Source organism: Hordeum vulgare, chromosome 5H (genome assembly GCF_904849725.1).
Source record: "Hordeum vulgare subsp. vulgare chromosome 5H, MorexV3_pseudomolecules_assembly, whole genome shotgun sequence".
NCBI classification, from domain to species: domain Eukaryota; kingdom Viridiplantae; phylum Streptophyta; class Magnoliopsida; order Poales; family Poaceae; genus Hordeum; species Hordeum vulgare.
Genome location: NC_058522.1, coordinates 550,644,458 through 550,658,584, shown reverse-complemented (window position 1 = coordinate 550,658,584; position 14,127 = coordinate 550,644,458). Strand labels below are relative to the sequence as shown.

Here is a 14,127-nt window from a genome sequence, read left to right as displayed (position 1 = left end):
CGGAGTGACAAATCCCAGTCTCGATCTATACTAACTCAACGAACACCTTCGGAGATACCTGTAGAGCATCTTTATAGTCACCCAGTTACGTTGCGACGTTTGATACACACAAAGGATTCCTCCGGTGTCCGTGAGTTATATGATCTCATGGTCATAGGAACAAATACTTGACACGCAGAAAACAGTAGCAACAAAATGACACGATCAACATGCTACGTCTATTAGTTTGGGTCTAGTCCATCACATGATTCTCCTAATGATGTGATCCCCTTATCAAGTGACAACACTTGCCTATGGCCAGGAAACCTTGACCATCTTTGATCAACGAGCTAGTCAACTAGAGGCTTACTAGGGACAGTGTTTTGTCTATGTATCCACACAAGTATTGTGTTTCCAATCAATACAATTATAGCATGGATAATAAACGATTATCATGAACTAAGAAATATAATAATAACTAATTTATTATTGCCTCTAGGGCATATTTCCAACACATGATAGGTCTTCGTGCGCGTAGGAATTTTTTTGTTTCCCATGCGACGTTCCCCAACATAAAGATCTCTTGGTTGATAATATTGATGGACATTTATTTATTTTTGTGATGAAGCTCCTGGAATTGCAAAACTTGCTAGAAACGAACATGATGTGTTAGATAAAAATAAACCAGTTGTTGGCATGCCTGTTGTTTCCATTAAGATTGAAGATCATTGTTATCATGGCTTATGTGATATGGGTGCTACTGTGAGTGTTATTCCTTTTACCTTATACCAAGAAATTATGAATGATATAGCACCCTCTTGGATTGAAGACATAGATGTCACTATTAAACTTGCAAATAGAGATACTATTTTCATCACTTGGGATTGTTAGAGATGTTCAAGTCTTGTGTGGAAAAACTAAGTACCCCACTGATTTCTTAATACTTGGTTCACTTCAAGATAATTTTTGTCCCATTATATTTGGTAGACCATTCTTGAATACCATTAATGCTGAAATTAATTGTGTTACATAAAAGGTTGAAGTGAGTTTTGGTGTTGTGTCTCGTGAGTTTAATTTCTCTAAGTTTGCTAGACAACCACATGAGAAAGAATTATCTAATAAAGATGAAATTATTGGTATTGATTCTATTGCCGTGCCTCCTACAAATCCATTAGAACAATATTAGCTAGAACATGAAAATGATATACATATCAATGAGAGAAATGAAATAGATGAGATATTCTTTAAGCAAGCACCTATCCTCAACTACAATCTAACTGTTGACATTCTAGGAGATCCTCCACCACCTAAGGGAAATCCGGTGTTTGATTTAAAAAAAAATATCTCACACTTAGAAATATGTTTATCTTGATGAAAAGAATGCATATCCTGTTTTTATTAGTGCTAACCTTTCAGAGCATGAAGAAAAGAGATTACTTCAAACTCCGAGGAAGCACCGAGCTGCTATTGGATATACACTTGATGATCTAGTGCATTAGTCCCACTCTATGTTAGCATAAGATTAATATGGAACCAGATGCTAAATATGTTGGTGATCATCAACATCGGTTGATCCTAAAATGAAGGAAGTGGTAAGAACAAAAATACTAAAGCTTCTGGAGACATGTATAATTTATCCTATTGCTGATACTATATGGGTTAACCATGTCCATTGTGTTCCTAAGAAAGGATGTATAACCGTTATTCGTAATTACCAAAATAAACTTATCCCACAAATAATTGTAAATGGTTATAGGATGGTAATTGATTTTAGAAAATTAAACAAAGATACTAGAAAAGATCATTACCCCTTGACTTTTATTAATCAAGTGTTAGAAAGATTATGTAAGAACACACACACTTTTGTTTTCTTGATGGATACTCTCGTTTCTCTCAAATACACGTGTTAAAAGAAGATCAAGAGAAAACTACTTTCACTTGTCCGTTTGGAACTTATGCTTATAGGCGTATGCCTTTTGATTTATGTAATGCACCTGCTACCTTTCAAGGATGTATGAATGATATATTCTCTGATTTTTGTGAAAAGATTGTTGAGGTATTCATGGATGATTTTTCTGTGTATGGGCCTTCTTTTGATGATTTCTTAAGGAACATTGATCGAGTTTTGTAGAGATGTGAAGAAACTAATCGTGTCTTGAATTAGGAGAAGTGTCATTTTCTGATGAATGACGGTATGGTACTTGGGCTTAAAATTTCTGAATGAGGTATTGAGGTAGACAAATCGAAAGTCCTGAGTTGAATGAGAGGCCTCCAATCCTAGCTTAGTGATATAGAAAATATAACTTCACATATGTGGCAAGTATCAAAATATTATCACAAAGAAGGTCGATCTAGGATTTTGCCCAGGGCCGAGGCACCACAACTGTGCAAAACTCATTTTAAACACAAATCTAAAAACACTTTTTTGACACACATGTAAACATCATTTTACTCTACCATCTGAATTAGAAAATGCCTCGTCACTTTTTTATCTACGTCTATTGAAAAACCACTTTGCATACTGCGCTCTTCCTCTAGTTAGACAAAACCACAAAATCCCTTGTGATAAGACACTTTTGCTACAAAGACGATCTCCACATGCGATCATTGTGCCTACCTTGATCTAGCTCGCATACATGATTTCTTCCCATATTTCGATTTTTTCCCATTGAAGGACCTCTTAGAGATGCCCCCGCCGGGGGGGGGGGGTCCTGTATGCTTTTATTGTTGAAAATAATAGAACAAAATCCTCTAGATGTATGTGGATAAAAATAGGATGATGAAAAAAAGGTATTGCTATTTCAAGGAGGATGTAATAAAAGGTATTCCTATTTATAGCTTTTGAGGAAAGCAGGGAGTTACTTACGATTCATTCTCCATCTCCACCTCGTCATCTCTTCTACTACGAAGAAAACAACAAACAATAAATCAATCAAATGGGTTCTCGATGGATTCGACCTGAGGTATGTGATGATAATTTAGATTATCTATTTGCATATGCAAATCAAGCACATTACTTGTTTTTTTACCAAAAATCATACCTATTTCTGTTGGTTTATCGAAATCATTACTTTCCTTCTTATATTTCATCTGGTGCCTTACGAGCAATCAAGTAATTACCCGGTCTACAATGTCCAAAGAATTATACATGTTTTGTTGATTGTTGCCTATATATGATCTGTTCCATTTATGTAAAAACTTATCAAAGATCAATCAACACATGGGAGGATTATTTGCTAAGCCAACCATGATTTGTTATTGTGTATGTCATTTGTGCCACATGTATTATTCCATATGCATTAAAGACCTCGACAAATATTTTGATTTAGCCATAGACATAAACGCACATGACCAAAATGTATGGTAAATGAAACCTCCAAAATTCGATGCTTTTGTTTGTGTTCATGTTGGCGTAGGAATCCATACAGAGTCATACAACAAAGTCATGTTGATTCACACAACATGCCCTTCATCATGTTGATGTGTGATTAGTGATTCAAACATCCAGGTGTACCCGCTGTTCGCGACGACGGGCGTGGCCGTCGGTATTTGTGTGATGCAACTTGTGCGCAATATCACGACCAACCCTGAAGTCAGGTACTACAAAAAACTAAACAAAACTTTCATCCATGTTCATCACTCACATTTCGACACATCACACTTGATCAATTTTTCTACCATCGCTGAAGATTTTGTTTGAAGTTGTGTTGTGTGAAACAACTGACAAATGTACATGCAGGGTGACAAAGGAGAACAGGGCGGCCGGGGTGCTAGAGAATCACGATGAAGGGAAGAGGTACTCCCAGCACGGCGTGCGCAGGTTCTGGCTCTCCAAGCGTCGTGACTACATGCAGGCACTAGACAACGTGCCCACCGACCCGCCACCCAAGTAGATCCAATGACATATCGTCCATGAGAAGACGCCGCTGTGGTTGCTCCATATATCACACATATATGCATACTACAAGAACAAACATGCTCCGCCGCGCCTGCTATAATCGTGATTTCCATTTGTTTACTGTATCTTTGTAGTCATGCATGTACGTTTTTGGGGTTGAAAAGTACCATTTTGTTTTCTTTGATATGATATGGTAATACATTTTAACATATCTATAGTTTATTTATATGGATTTTGATTTTGCTAACCACATGTTTTCTTACCAAAAACAACCAACTCATGATCAATAAAAGCCTCATATAGAAAATGGCTAACCAACTTTTTTAGAGGCAAACCGAAGCTAAAACCAAATCTATCAAAAACTACTCTTACAAATAGAGCCAAGTGGCTATTAGTGTCCCATCAACTTTATTTTCTCCATAATCACCCACCCATAAAGACTTCGATCTCCCAACTTTACTCGATTTGTTACCCCTGTACTCGCATGAGCAGAATCAACCTTCCGCCTAGAACAAGAAGAGTGTGGTCGGAGAAATTTTGGAACGAAGTTTCACATCGCTGCTGTCAAAGTTCTCGTCGCCAATTCATTTTATGGATCCAAACTGGGAAATATTAAATCCATTATCCACGTTCATTCCTTTCTTTCCCGTCACCGATTCATTTGTTTTCAGAGGAAGTATGTATGAGTGAAACTTCATGCGCAGAGTTCACATTTTTGTATTGGCCAACAAGATATTTTTTACATCTTTATGCACTCCTCCTATACAAGCCAGTTTATTAAATTTTGTTGAGTGTTTGAAACATCATTTCTCGTTTGTATTTCTTCTGCAAATAAAGAGGATGATACCCCGCAAAAAATAAAAACAAAAAGTTAAATAAGGAGAATGATGGAGCAGTAAATTATGTGGCGAACTCTTGGTTTCTTTGGCAGTTTTTATTATTTTCGACAACATAACTTCACTTTGTCACCTGCCGTTCACGTTGGTTCGTTCCCCAATCCCCACTACCGGGTCGAATTCCATGGCGCGGCTTTCGCGGACCTCCCACCTCCCACCACCCACACCCGAACCCACCACCGCCCACCCCTCTCCCCCCTCCCCCGGCCACTCTTCTCCCCTCCCCTCCTCCCTCCACTAAACCCTAGACCGCACGCGCGCCCCAACCACTCCCCCCCCCCCCCCTTCCCCCACCCAAGCGGCGTATCCGGCGGCGGCGGCCGCCATGGGGGCCCTCGCGGCGTCGACGTCGTCGGGGGACTGGCTCGTCGAGGACGACATCCTCCTCAAGAACGCCGTCGAGGTAGGTAACCGACGCCCCCGTAGCCCCGGATCGCGGCCGCAGTCGCACAATAGCTCCCCGTGTCGACGCGTCGGTTGGGTCGGCCTCGATTGAGGCGTCCAATTGCTGTCCCTGGGCGGCTCCCGCCCGCCGGAGCGCCACGGAGCCAGAGGGGGCTCTGCCCGCTAGTCAGAATGCTTAGTCCCACCCCGCCCTTGCAAGATTCTTGCGCCCGTGATTCTCGTTATCCGCGTACTTGCGAAATTCCTGGACCCCCTTGCTGTTTACAGCAAATGTTCGTTGTTTTCTTTGCGTTTCAGTTACACAGGGGTGGTGCTCTGCCAGTCTGCACTGCACATTGCTTGGTAAATTCTACGGCATTGCTGTTTTTTACAGCCAATGCTATTGATTTCATTTTGGGTTAGAAGGAAGGGTGGTGCTCTGCAGCACATAGGAGTTAACTGACAGCATGATGTAATCAGCAATTGTTGCCGCGTGTGGTTGGCTCGGAACAGTTTCTATTGTGCGTCTTTTGGTCCCGCGACAATCTTCTTTTAACCTTCGAGTCTGTAATGTTACAAGTTGTTAAACTTCTGTAAAAAAATCATTGCTAATTAAATTTATCCAGGACACGCTATATTTTATTTGCACATGTCAGCTTATTGGCCGTGTAACAATCAAATATGTTTGTGTAAAAAAAGATGGCGTGAAGAGTTAGGCCTAATGAGTGCTTTTTTTGGTACCAGTGAACAAAAATGAGAAAAACTGCTCTGGCAACTGCGTATGAAATTCTGAAATCTGAATTTATGACCACTCCCCTGTTTATTACTAATTGAGAAAATAATAATTTTGATACCTGTAGACTGGTGCTTCTTTGGAGTCCTTGGCGAAAGGAGCTGTATGTTTTTCCCGTAAATTCACCCTTCAAGAAATACAAGATCGTTGGACTTCATTGCTATATGACCCAGAGATCTCAGCACAAGCTTCTGCTCGGATGGTTGAGTATGAGGCTGAACTTTCCACTTCCAACCCTGCCAAGCTACATAAACTTGTCAACTCAAAGGCAAAAGATTTCTCATTTCAGAAGCGGAAAATAGAGAGTGTCAAGAATTTATACTATGCGATGAGAAAGAGAGTATGCAATGAACCCTGTAACACCAACGACCTTGGTTTTCTCATTGCCCCTTGTTCTTGCATGGCGATTGGCGGGGAGTGTGTCTGCGGAGGCGTACCTAAACCTTCACATGATCAGCATGTAGTTCAAAGTATTGAACCAGGGATGAGTACAGTGAGCTGTTATGCGCAAGCAGGTGGAAGCTACAGTGGTGTACAACAGACACATCCTGAAATAAATGGTCATTCTTTCCATGCACAGCATCCTGGGAGCATGATAAACGATGAGGATGCCACCAATAATGCACCATATGTCTATTCAGACGTTCAAATATATGACGCCTACGCACAAAAAGTTCCTGAGCCAAGTGAAGTGAACAATGTCTCTCTTAGAGGTATTACAGATTTTCAGGATTCTATGCAGTTTCAGCAATTGGCATCTAGCAACCAATGCGGCAATGAAGTAGCAGAATCAAAAGAAATGTTGATTACTGATCAAGTTGGAGTTGAACACGTCCATTTCCCTGCTAATAACAGTGGAGAAGCAATCTGGAACGGGGTTGATGAAACAGACACACTCACTCTTGCTGATGGTAAGAAAATAAAGACAGCCAACAGAGACCCTCTAGCATTGCAAGCAGATGGTGGGATTTGCATGCCTGGTTTAGATGATGCAGCAATGCCAGAAGGTGATTACATGGATTTTCCCTTTTTCAGTAACAGTGATGAGTTTGATCTCCTGAACGGCGAAGATTTTCTGAATTCTCCACATGATACGAATCAGGAAGACTTGGATGATCCTGATCCGAAAGGTGTACTGGGTGCGGACTCCGTCATGCAGAATATGTTGCACCCCGATGAGTCCAACATTTGCTATGATCAGGTAGATTCTGGCCATGTACATCATAACGTTGAGGGTGTTTCTGAAATGATCCTGGCCCCTACTTCACCTGAAGTGTGTTATCCGGGCCAGCATGTGGAATGCATGTTAAATACGGAAGATCCTGAAATCCCTTGCAATGACGATGCTAGTACACATGGCGAGTTTTCTCCCCTTCGCACTACTGCTTCTTTTGCGCGGAACTCTGAGCCTCCATTCCCCCCTACAACTAGCTCTCCATTAAAGGCTGAGCATTCCAATGCGAGTGATTTGGTCCAAATAAAGAGAGGAGATATGGCAAATGCCCAATCGCCATCACAACCAATGAAGGTTAGCCCATCCACTTCAGCACAAAAAGAAAGTTCAGTGGCACTTAAAAAAGGTTGCATCCTAGGAGCTATGCCCTCTGAAGGTCCTTCAACTTCCAGTGCACTTGTGCATGGTAATATTGACACGAATGATGAGAGCACATGCATGCTAGCTTTACCTGCTATTCACCCATCTGGATTTGGTGAAGGACCATCGTGCAGTTTAGGACAGCAGGATTTATTTGATAACTCCCAAAGCTTGATGTTGTACAATCCTGTTCAAGTGCCTGATCACATGAATTACAACTCACATGATAATCAATCAGAATTGCAAGGTGCCTCTGCTCTACAGAACTGTATGCCATCACATGCATTGTCAGATTTGGGTCTTCAAGACCCTATTGCGTCCGCGCCGGCATCAGCTCTACCAGAAGAATGCTTGGACATTGAAAATGATATTCCAAACTACTACGATTTAGAAGCCCTGGTATGTATCTGTTAACTTAGATAATAGAGCCTTTCAGTGTGTTACTTCTGATTCATCCTTTTTCGATTCATTGCAGATACTTGATCAGGATCTAATTCCATGGGACCAGGCTGATTCATCTCACCCTGCAGGTAAATACAAACCATCTATCAAATTATTCTGAATGTGGTTAAGGATATGCTACATTAATATATGCAAGTTTGTATCGAGATGGATTCCCTCCGTCCCAAAATTCTTGTCTGATATGAATTTTAGTATTTTGATACATACATTTCTAGACAAACCTAAGACAAGAATTTTGGGATGGAGGGAGTACATCTTAAGGCTAGCATGAGTAACATTATGATGACAGAGCTGTCCCGAAAAATGTATTGTGCTAAACTATGAGTCCTATTGCGCTGAAATAATGGTCCCATTGTTGCAAACTTGCAATAGCACTTCACTATCAGTGCCTATAGTCACTAAAAATGGCGAGTCTGTTATTACTTATTAGACCTCTGGGAGCTGGCCTGCTGGCCTCTCCTTGTATTTCTTTCCTTAATGAAATGACACACAGCTCTTCTGCGTTGTTTGAGAAAGAAAAGGAATTGATTGAGTTTAATCGTCAACTATTTTATTTTTCTGGTACTTTGGACCTTGTATATTACTCCCTCCGTCCAGAATTATTTGTCACCAAAATGAAAAGAAATGAATGTATCTAGAACTAAAATATGTCTAGATACATCCATTCCTATGACAAGTAATTCCAGACGGAGGGATTGTTAGCTATAGTTAGGCATTTGCGTACCATGTACAGGAGAAAAAATAGTCTACTTATCATTATCTATGTATTTGTATGGTCAGTTTCCAGATTTGATCATCCAGAGAACAGGAAATCATTGATAAGGTTGGAGCAGGGTGCTCGGTCTTATGTGAACCGAGGTATCATGTCTCGAGGTGCCTTTGCAGTTATCTATGGATTGCACTTGAAGTACTACATAAAGGACCCTGAGGTAAATCCAACTGATGTTTTTCAGCTAATATGGTCTATCACATATAACGAGATACAGCTTAACTTCTCCAAAGTACAAAGAACTTTTGTTCATACATCTGTGCTGAACAGTTGCATAGTTTAAATTTCGTGGTGTTAATATTCGCACATGGAAACAGTTCATATGTTTGGTTATTTCTGAACCGCACACTTGCTACTGACTTGAAGTTTGAAAACTCATCTATATTGTTTTTGTCTCGTAATCGAATGCTTATGGAATTCTTCATTTCTTCTAATCCAATCTTTAAGTCAAAAGATATGACCAGGCTGGTTATTGTGTGGCTCACTTTGATCATTTTTTTGGTACATTGTCTTCTTTAACTTGTATGGAATACATGATATTTTCACATTTGTGCAATATCTGGCACCATTTCTGACTTTTAGTTGCATTTCTCTCTTCTTTTCTCAGGTTATTCTGGGAAGAGAGACAGAAGATGTAAAAGTAGACATAGATTTGGCAAAAGAAGGGCGGGCGAACAAAATATCTCGCCGACAGGTATTTGCTTGAATATGTTTTTCAAGTTAGTGAATTTTAATAACAGTTTAGGAAATAGCTGATGCCTAAAAAATGATGAAAAACATCTATATTCTGTAGAGGCTTGTTTTTTGTTTAGTTGGTTCTTCTGTTTGAGGTTAGGTCCTGAAGGAAATGTATTTTTAGCTCATCTGCTGGTCTTGGTGTAATGGGTGGCCACAGAAGGTCTACTCTGCCCTGACCCTGACAGCAGTAAAAAGCTGTTTGTCATGCATTGTCCGTAGATATTTCAACGTGCAGGCACATGTTTTGTTTGAGCCAGTGGAGTTGTCGACTTTGTTTAGTTGGCAATATTAGGGACTGGAGAAGTCTGGTGGGGGATGAATTATGTTTATCTAGGTCTCTTTTTTCACTCTAGGGTTGGCTTGCATATTTATCTCAATGATTTGTATCATGCCTTTGTGTTATTAGTTGAGAAACTGTTAGTCTTAACACTATGCATTCTTGACTTGTTATGGATAGTTTTAAAAACATCTCCAGCTATTGATGTTGACCACACTTGTGTTATAGAATTGCGACTTTGTGGCATTCTATGACTGTGTCTATCTTGTATTTTGTACACCGTCTGACCATGCCATGCTCCTGAAATAGTTTACTGTTTTAAGTAATTAACAGCAGGCATCTCTGGTTACATCTGACCCCCAGTGGTTGCATCCACTAACCCCATTCATATGTTCTCCTTTAAGTTGCGAGTTAGGGTATCAGGCTGGTGAGCTGCCCTAAATAGTGGAGACTGTTATGTTTTGCTAAATTCGTTTTATATTCTGAAAATCAGGCGGTTATCAAGATGGATAAAAATGGGTCTTTCCATATCAAGAACATTGGGAAATGCTCAATCTTTGTTAATAGCAAGGAAGTGCCAAGCTGCAAAGGGATCAACTTAAGTTCTGATTCTTTAATCGAGGTACACAGACATCTCCTATTTCATTTTCCTGATTTAAGTCTAGCCTCTCCATTTACGGTTTGTTTGTAACTTGGTGAGAAAGCTATTATCCTTGTAGTAAATATTCATGTCCTCTTTTTGTCTGGATTCTGATACAACTGCATTAAATGCTCCAGGTCTATGCTATTTCACAGTAGAATATTTGCCAAATGTCTGCAGTAATGCTAACAAACTGTATTACCCATTTACGTACTACATTTGGATTTTTTGATCAACCACTTGGATAAACTTATGTGCCTGTGCCTGGAATTTGGACGGGTAGTTTCAGTGAATTTGTGTCAAATAAATACTTGGACATTGATGTAATTACCAAGAGAAGTAGAGATTTAACTAAAATCTCTACTGAAGCATGTGCTATTCAATGTTAACTTATCCTGGAGACCTGGTGTTTGCCAGTGAAATACTCCCTCCGTACCTAAATACAAGTCTTTTTAGAAATGCCACTACGGATTACATATGGAGCAAAATGAGTGAATCTACACTCTAAAGTATGTCTACATACATCCGTATGTAGTTACTAGTGGAATCTCTAAAAAGACTTATATTTAGGAACGGAGGGAGTACTTATCATTATCTTAAAGAAAAGAAAAGTTTCATCATTCTGAGAAGGATTTTTATTCTAGATGGACCATTCTTGCCTTATGCAAGGTCACACTATATATCAAATTTTTATTGAACTTTCTTGAGTGCACATCAGTGCCAGAATAATGGAATGGGAGTGTATGTATGAAGAGTTGAAGACCAGACCAAAGTGTAAAACACAAAATAACAGGATTAATTATATTTAGAATTTTTTATGATAAAAGCGTAGAAACATCTTACATGTATGGGTTCCTTTTCAACTTCTAATGGGAATTAAACTTGTACTCCCTCCGTTCCAAAATATAAGACCTTTTAGGAATTCCACTAGGAGACTACATACGGAGCAAAATGAGTGAATCTATACTCTAAAATATGTCTATGTACATCCGTATGTAGCTTATAGTGCAATCTCTAAAAGGTCTTATATTTAGGAACGGAGGGAGTATTACTTATTTAGACTAGCCATTTACTCTTTTGTCAAGGAGTGTGCTAACCAAGTGTTGGGTACATGGGTGCATGAGCTTTGTGAAGCATGTGAAAGATGAGGATGGGTACACGGTGTCTGGTTGACTTTTCTGGTCGACTTAAATAACTTTGTTAATTTTCTGCCCATGTTTTCTTTTGCTACGATGTCTGTTGGTTGTTTTATAAGCCGACCGATGTGGCTTATACTACAGTGCCTTAGCACTCACCACTGGCCTTTTTGAAATGCTGAAACCTGAATGCTAATATCGGTTGCCACTAACTATCCAGCTGGCTACTAAAATACTCCCTCCGTCTCAAAATTCTTGTCTTAGTTTTATCTAGAAATGGATGTATCTAAATACTAATACATGACTAGATACATTCATATTTAGACAAATCAAAGACAAGAATTTTGGGACGGGAGGGAGTACTGAAGGAAAACATAGTCAACAAAGATCTACTGCTCACTCTTTTTTTTTATGCATTAGGAAGCTATGACTAATAATTTACACATGAATAGTTTCATTTACAAATGTACTAGTGTACCTGCCATTCCTTTGCCATTCTGTTGTTCTGTAATTACGCCAGCCATCATGATTAGTAGTTGAAATAACAGTTACTCGTCGATGAGGTGCTTGCCATTCTTTTGTTCTGTAGTTAGACACCCATCATTCTTTTGTTCTGTAGTTAGACACCCATCGTGATCATATTATTTAAAACAACCTGCAAAGTGAAAGGGATGATTTGGTATCATGTACTCCATCCGTTCCTAAATATAAGTCTTTTTTAGAGATTTGATTAAAGGACTACATACGGATGTATATAGACATATTTTAGAGTGTAGATTCATTTATTCTGCTCCGTATGTGGTCCCATAATGAAATATCTAAAAAGACTTATATTTAGGAATGCCGGGAGTAGATCTAACAGTTGCTCGTGGATGAGGGGATTGCAGCTGCTAGTACTTGCCTAGTATAGCACTCCCTCCGTCCCATAATATAAAAGCGTTTTTAACGCTCTTACAAGTATTATGGAACGGAGGGAGTATTTCTCAACCATGACGCTGGTCTCATTTAGCTGTTGTCGATTTCCCCTGCAGATAAAGGAGATGAGGCTGATCTTCCACTCGAATCAGGATGCTGTAAGGCAGTACATTGCCCGCACCGCGAAGCTCCAATACTCGTACCAGCCGGGTTTCTGAGCTTCGCTCCAATACTCGTACCAGCCAGGTTTCTGAGCCCGCTTGCCAAGGTTGCCCGATGAGCGGCGCGTCTGCGTTGCTGCCAGTAGTTAGCGCGTCAGGTGTTCCAGGGCGTTCACGTTTTAGATGAGAGTGTGATTATTACTATTATCTCGGTAGATGTTCTCGGCCACTTGGGATGCGTGTATATACATACACGGCAACATGTGGTATAACATGTCGACTGGTTTAATCTATTGATGAAGCACAAACTAGTTGAGACAGTGTAGCAAGTGGTGGCGATTTACCTTGCCTTTTTTTATTTTCCGTTGGTAGGCTGTGGCTTGTGCCATCAGTAGGAAGGAGGAAGATGGGCGTTGTAGCAGCATGTCAAGTGCGGGCGGAATAAACGGAGGGACGCGAAGGGAGATTCCGTGGGAGGGCACCTCCGGGAGAAACCATTGGGCCTAATGAAAGGCAGAATCATCACCACCTCCTCAGCCACGCACCACAGTGGTTTTACACGGCAGCCTTTTTTTTCTCCTTGGAATGAAAAGCGAGCGGGCGCCTTTCCTTCCTTACTGGGTTTCTTTACTTGGCAGAGCGAGTGTGAGTGTGAAACCATATTAGGATTGGGAAAGAAATTTGGTGTGCACGGCACGGAGATGTTGCTGGGAACTTTTCTAGGGGTGCTTTTTAACCTTCTTTTGGGGTTTAGGCAGGTGAAGCGCAGGGGATTGGTGCACTTGTTCCGTTGGCACTTGGCACATCACCTAGAACCATGTAGCTCAACCAACACACCCACGGACCACCCACCCCATGGTGCGTTTGCGTCGACAGAAAACACCAAGCCACGGCCGCGGTCCGACGTCGACTCACTCAACCAATGCCGATCGGAACCTTGGACGCCTTTTCCATTTGGCGGGCAACGAGCCAGCTTCAGCATGAAGAAGCAGCATTCTCTGTCTCCGCCCCCTCGCCCTCGCGTTGAGGGTGAATCAGCCGATCTCAGTATCTATATATTCTTGATGAGACGCCGGTGGCCGCCATAGCTCGCCAGCTCTTCGTCTTATCTTTGGAGGGGCGATATATGTGGATCCACAAGCCTTTTATTTACATTTATTTATTATATATAAACACAAGATTTTTTATATGCGTGTATCCCAGCTTACTTTGTAACAACATATTTTTTTTCAAACACACGATACGATCAAAGTCGTTCATATACACCAGCAACAACCATAGACCTTTAGTTGTAGTAGTAGTAGTGATAATTCCTTTAAGAATGCATTGGTCACCCGTGAGGCCGTGACGCAGCAGCAGCAATAGTAATAACGCATCAAAAGTTTCCATCAATAGAAAAAAAAGCAGTGAAGAACGCATCCGGCAACGAGACTTTCGGCGTTTCTATCTGTTTGAAGAAAGTAAGATTCTTGCATTTTATACAAT

The 14,127-nt window shown here is 40.5% G+C and overlaps 2 protein-coding genes across 2 annotated transcripts; both read left to right on the top strand.

Moving 5' to 3' along the window:
- Nucleotides 1-2,844: 2,844 nt before the first annotated feature.
- Nucleotides 2,845-4,090, top strand: LOC123452786. The gene is made up of 3 exons (XM_045129499.1): nucleotides 2,845-2,942; nucleotides 3,488-3,576; nucleotides 3,719-4,090. Exons 1-3 carry the CDS (start codon nucleotides 2,916-2,918, stop codon nucleotides 3,870-3,872), a joined length of 270 nt encoding a protein of 89 aa, XP_044985434.1. The 5' UTR covers nucleotides 2,845-2,915; the 3' UTR covers nucleotides 3,873-4,090.
- An 888-nt stretch (nucleotides 4,091-4,978) lies between these two features.
- Nucleotides 4,979-12,967, top strand: LOC123452785. Its single transcript, XM_045129498.1, has 7 exons — nucleotides 4,979-5,176; nucleotides 6,018-7,943; nucleotides 8,020-8,074; nucleotides 8,787-8,935; nucleotides 9,383-9,469; nucleotides 10,284-10,412; nucleotides 12,598-12,967. Exons 1-7 carry the CDS (start codon nucleotides 5,099-5,101, stop codon nucleotides 12,697-12,699), a joined length of 2,526 nt encoding a protein of 841 aa, XP_044985433.1. The 5' UTR covers nucleotides 4,979-5,098; the 3' UTR covers nucleotides 12,700-12,967.
- Nucleotides 12,968-14,127: the final 1,160 nt, after the last annotated feature.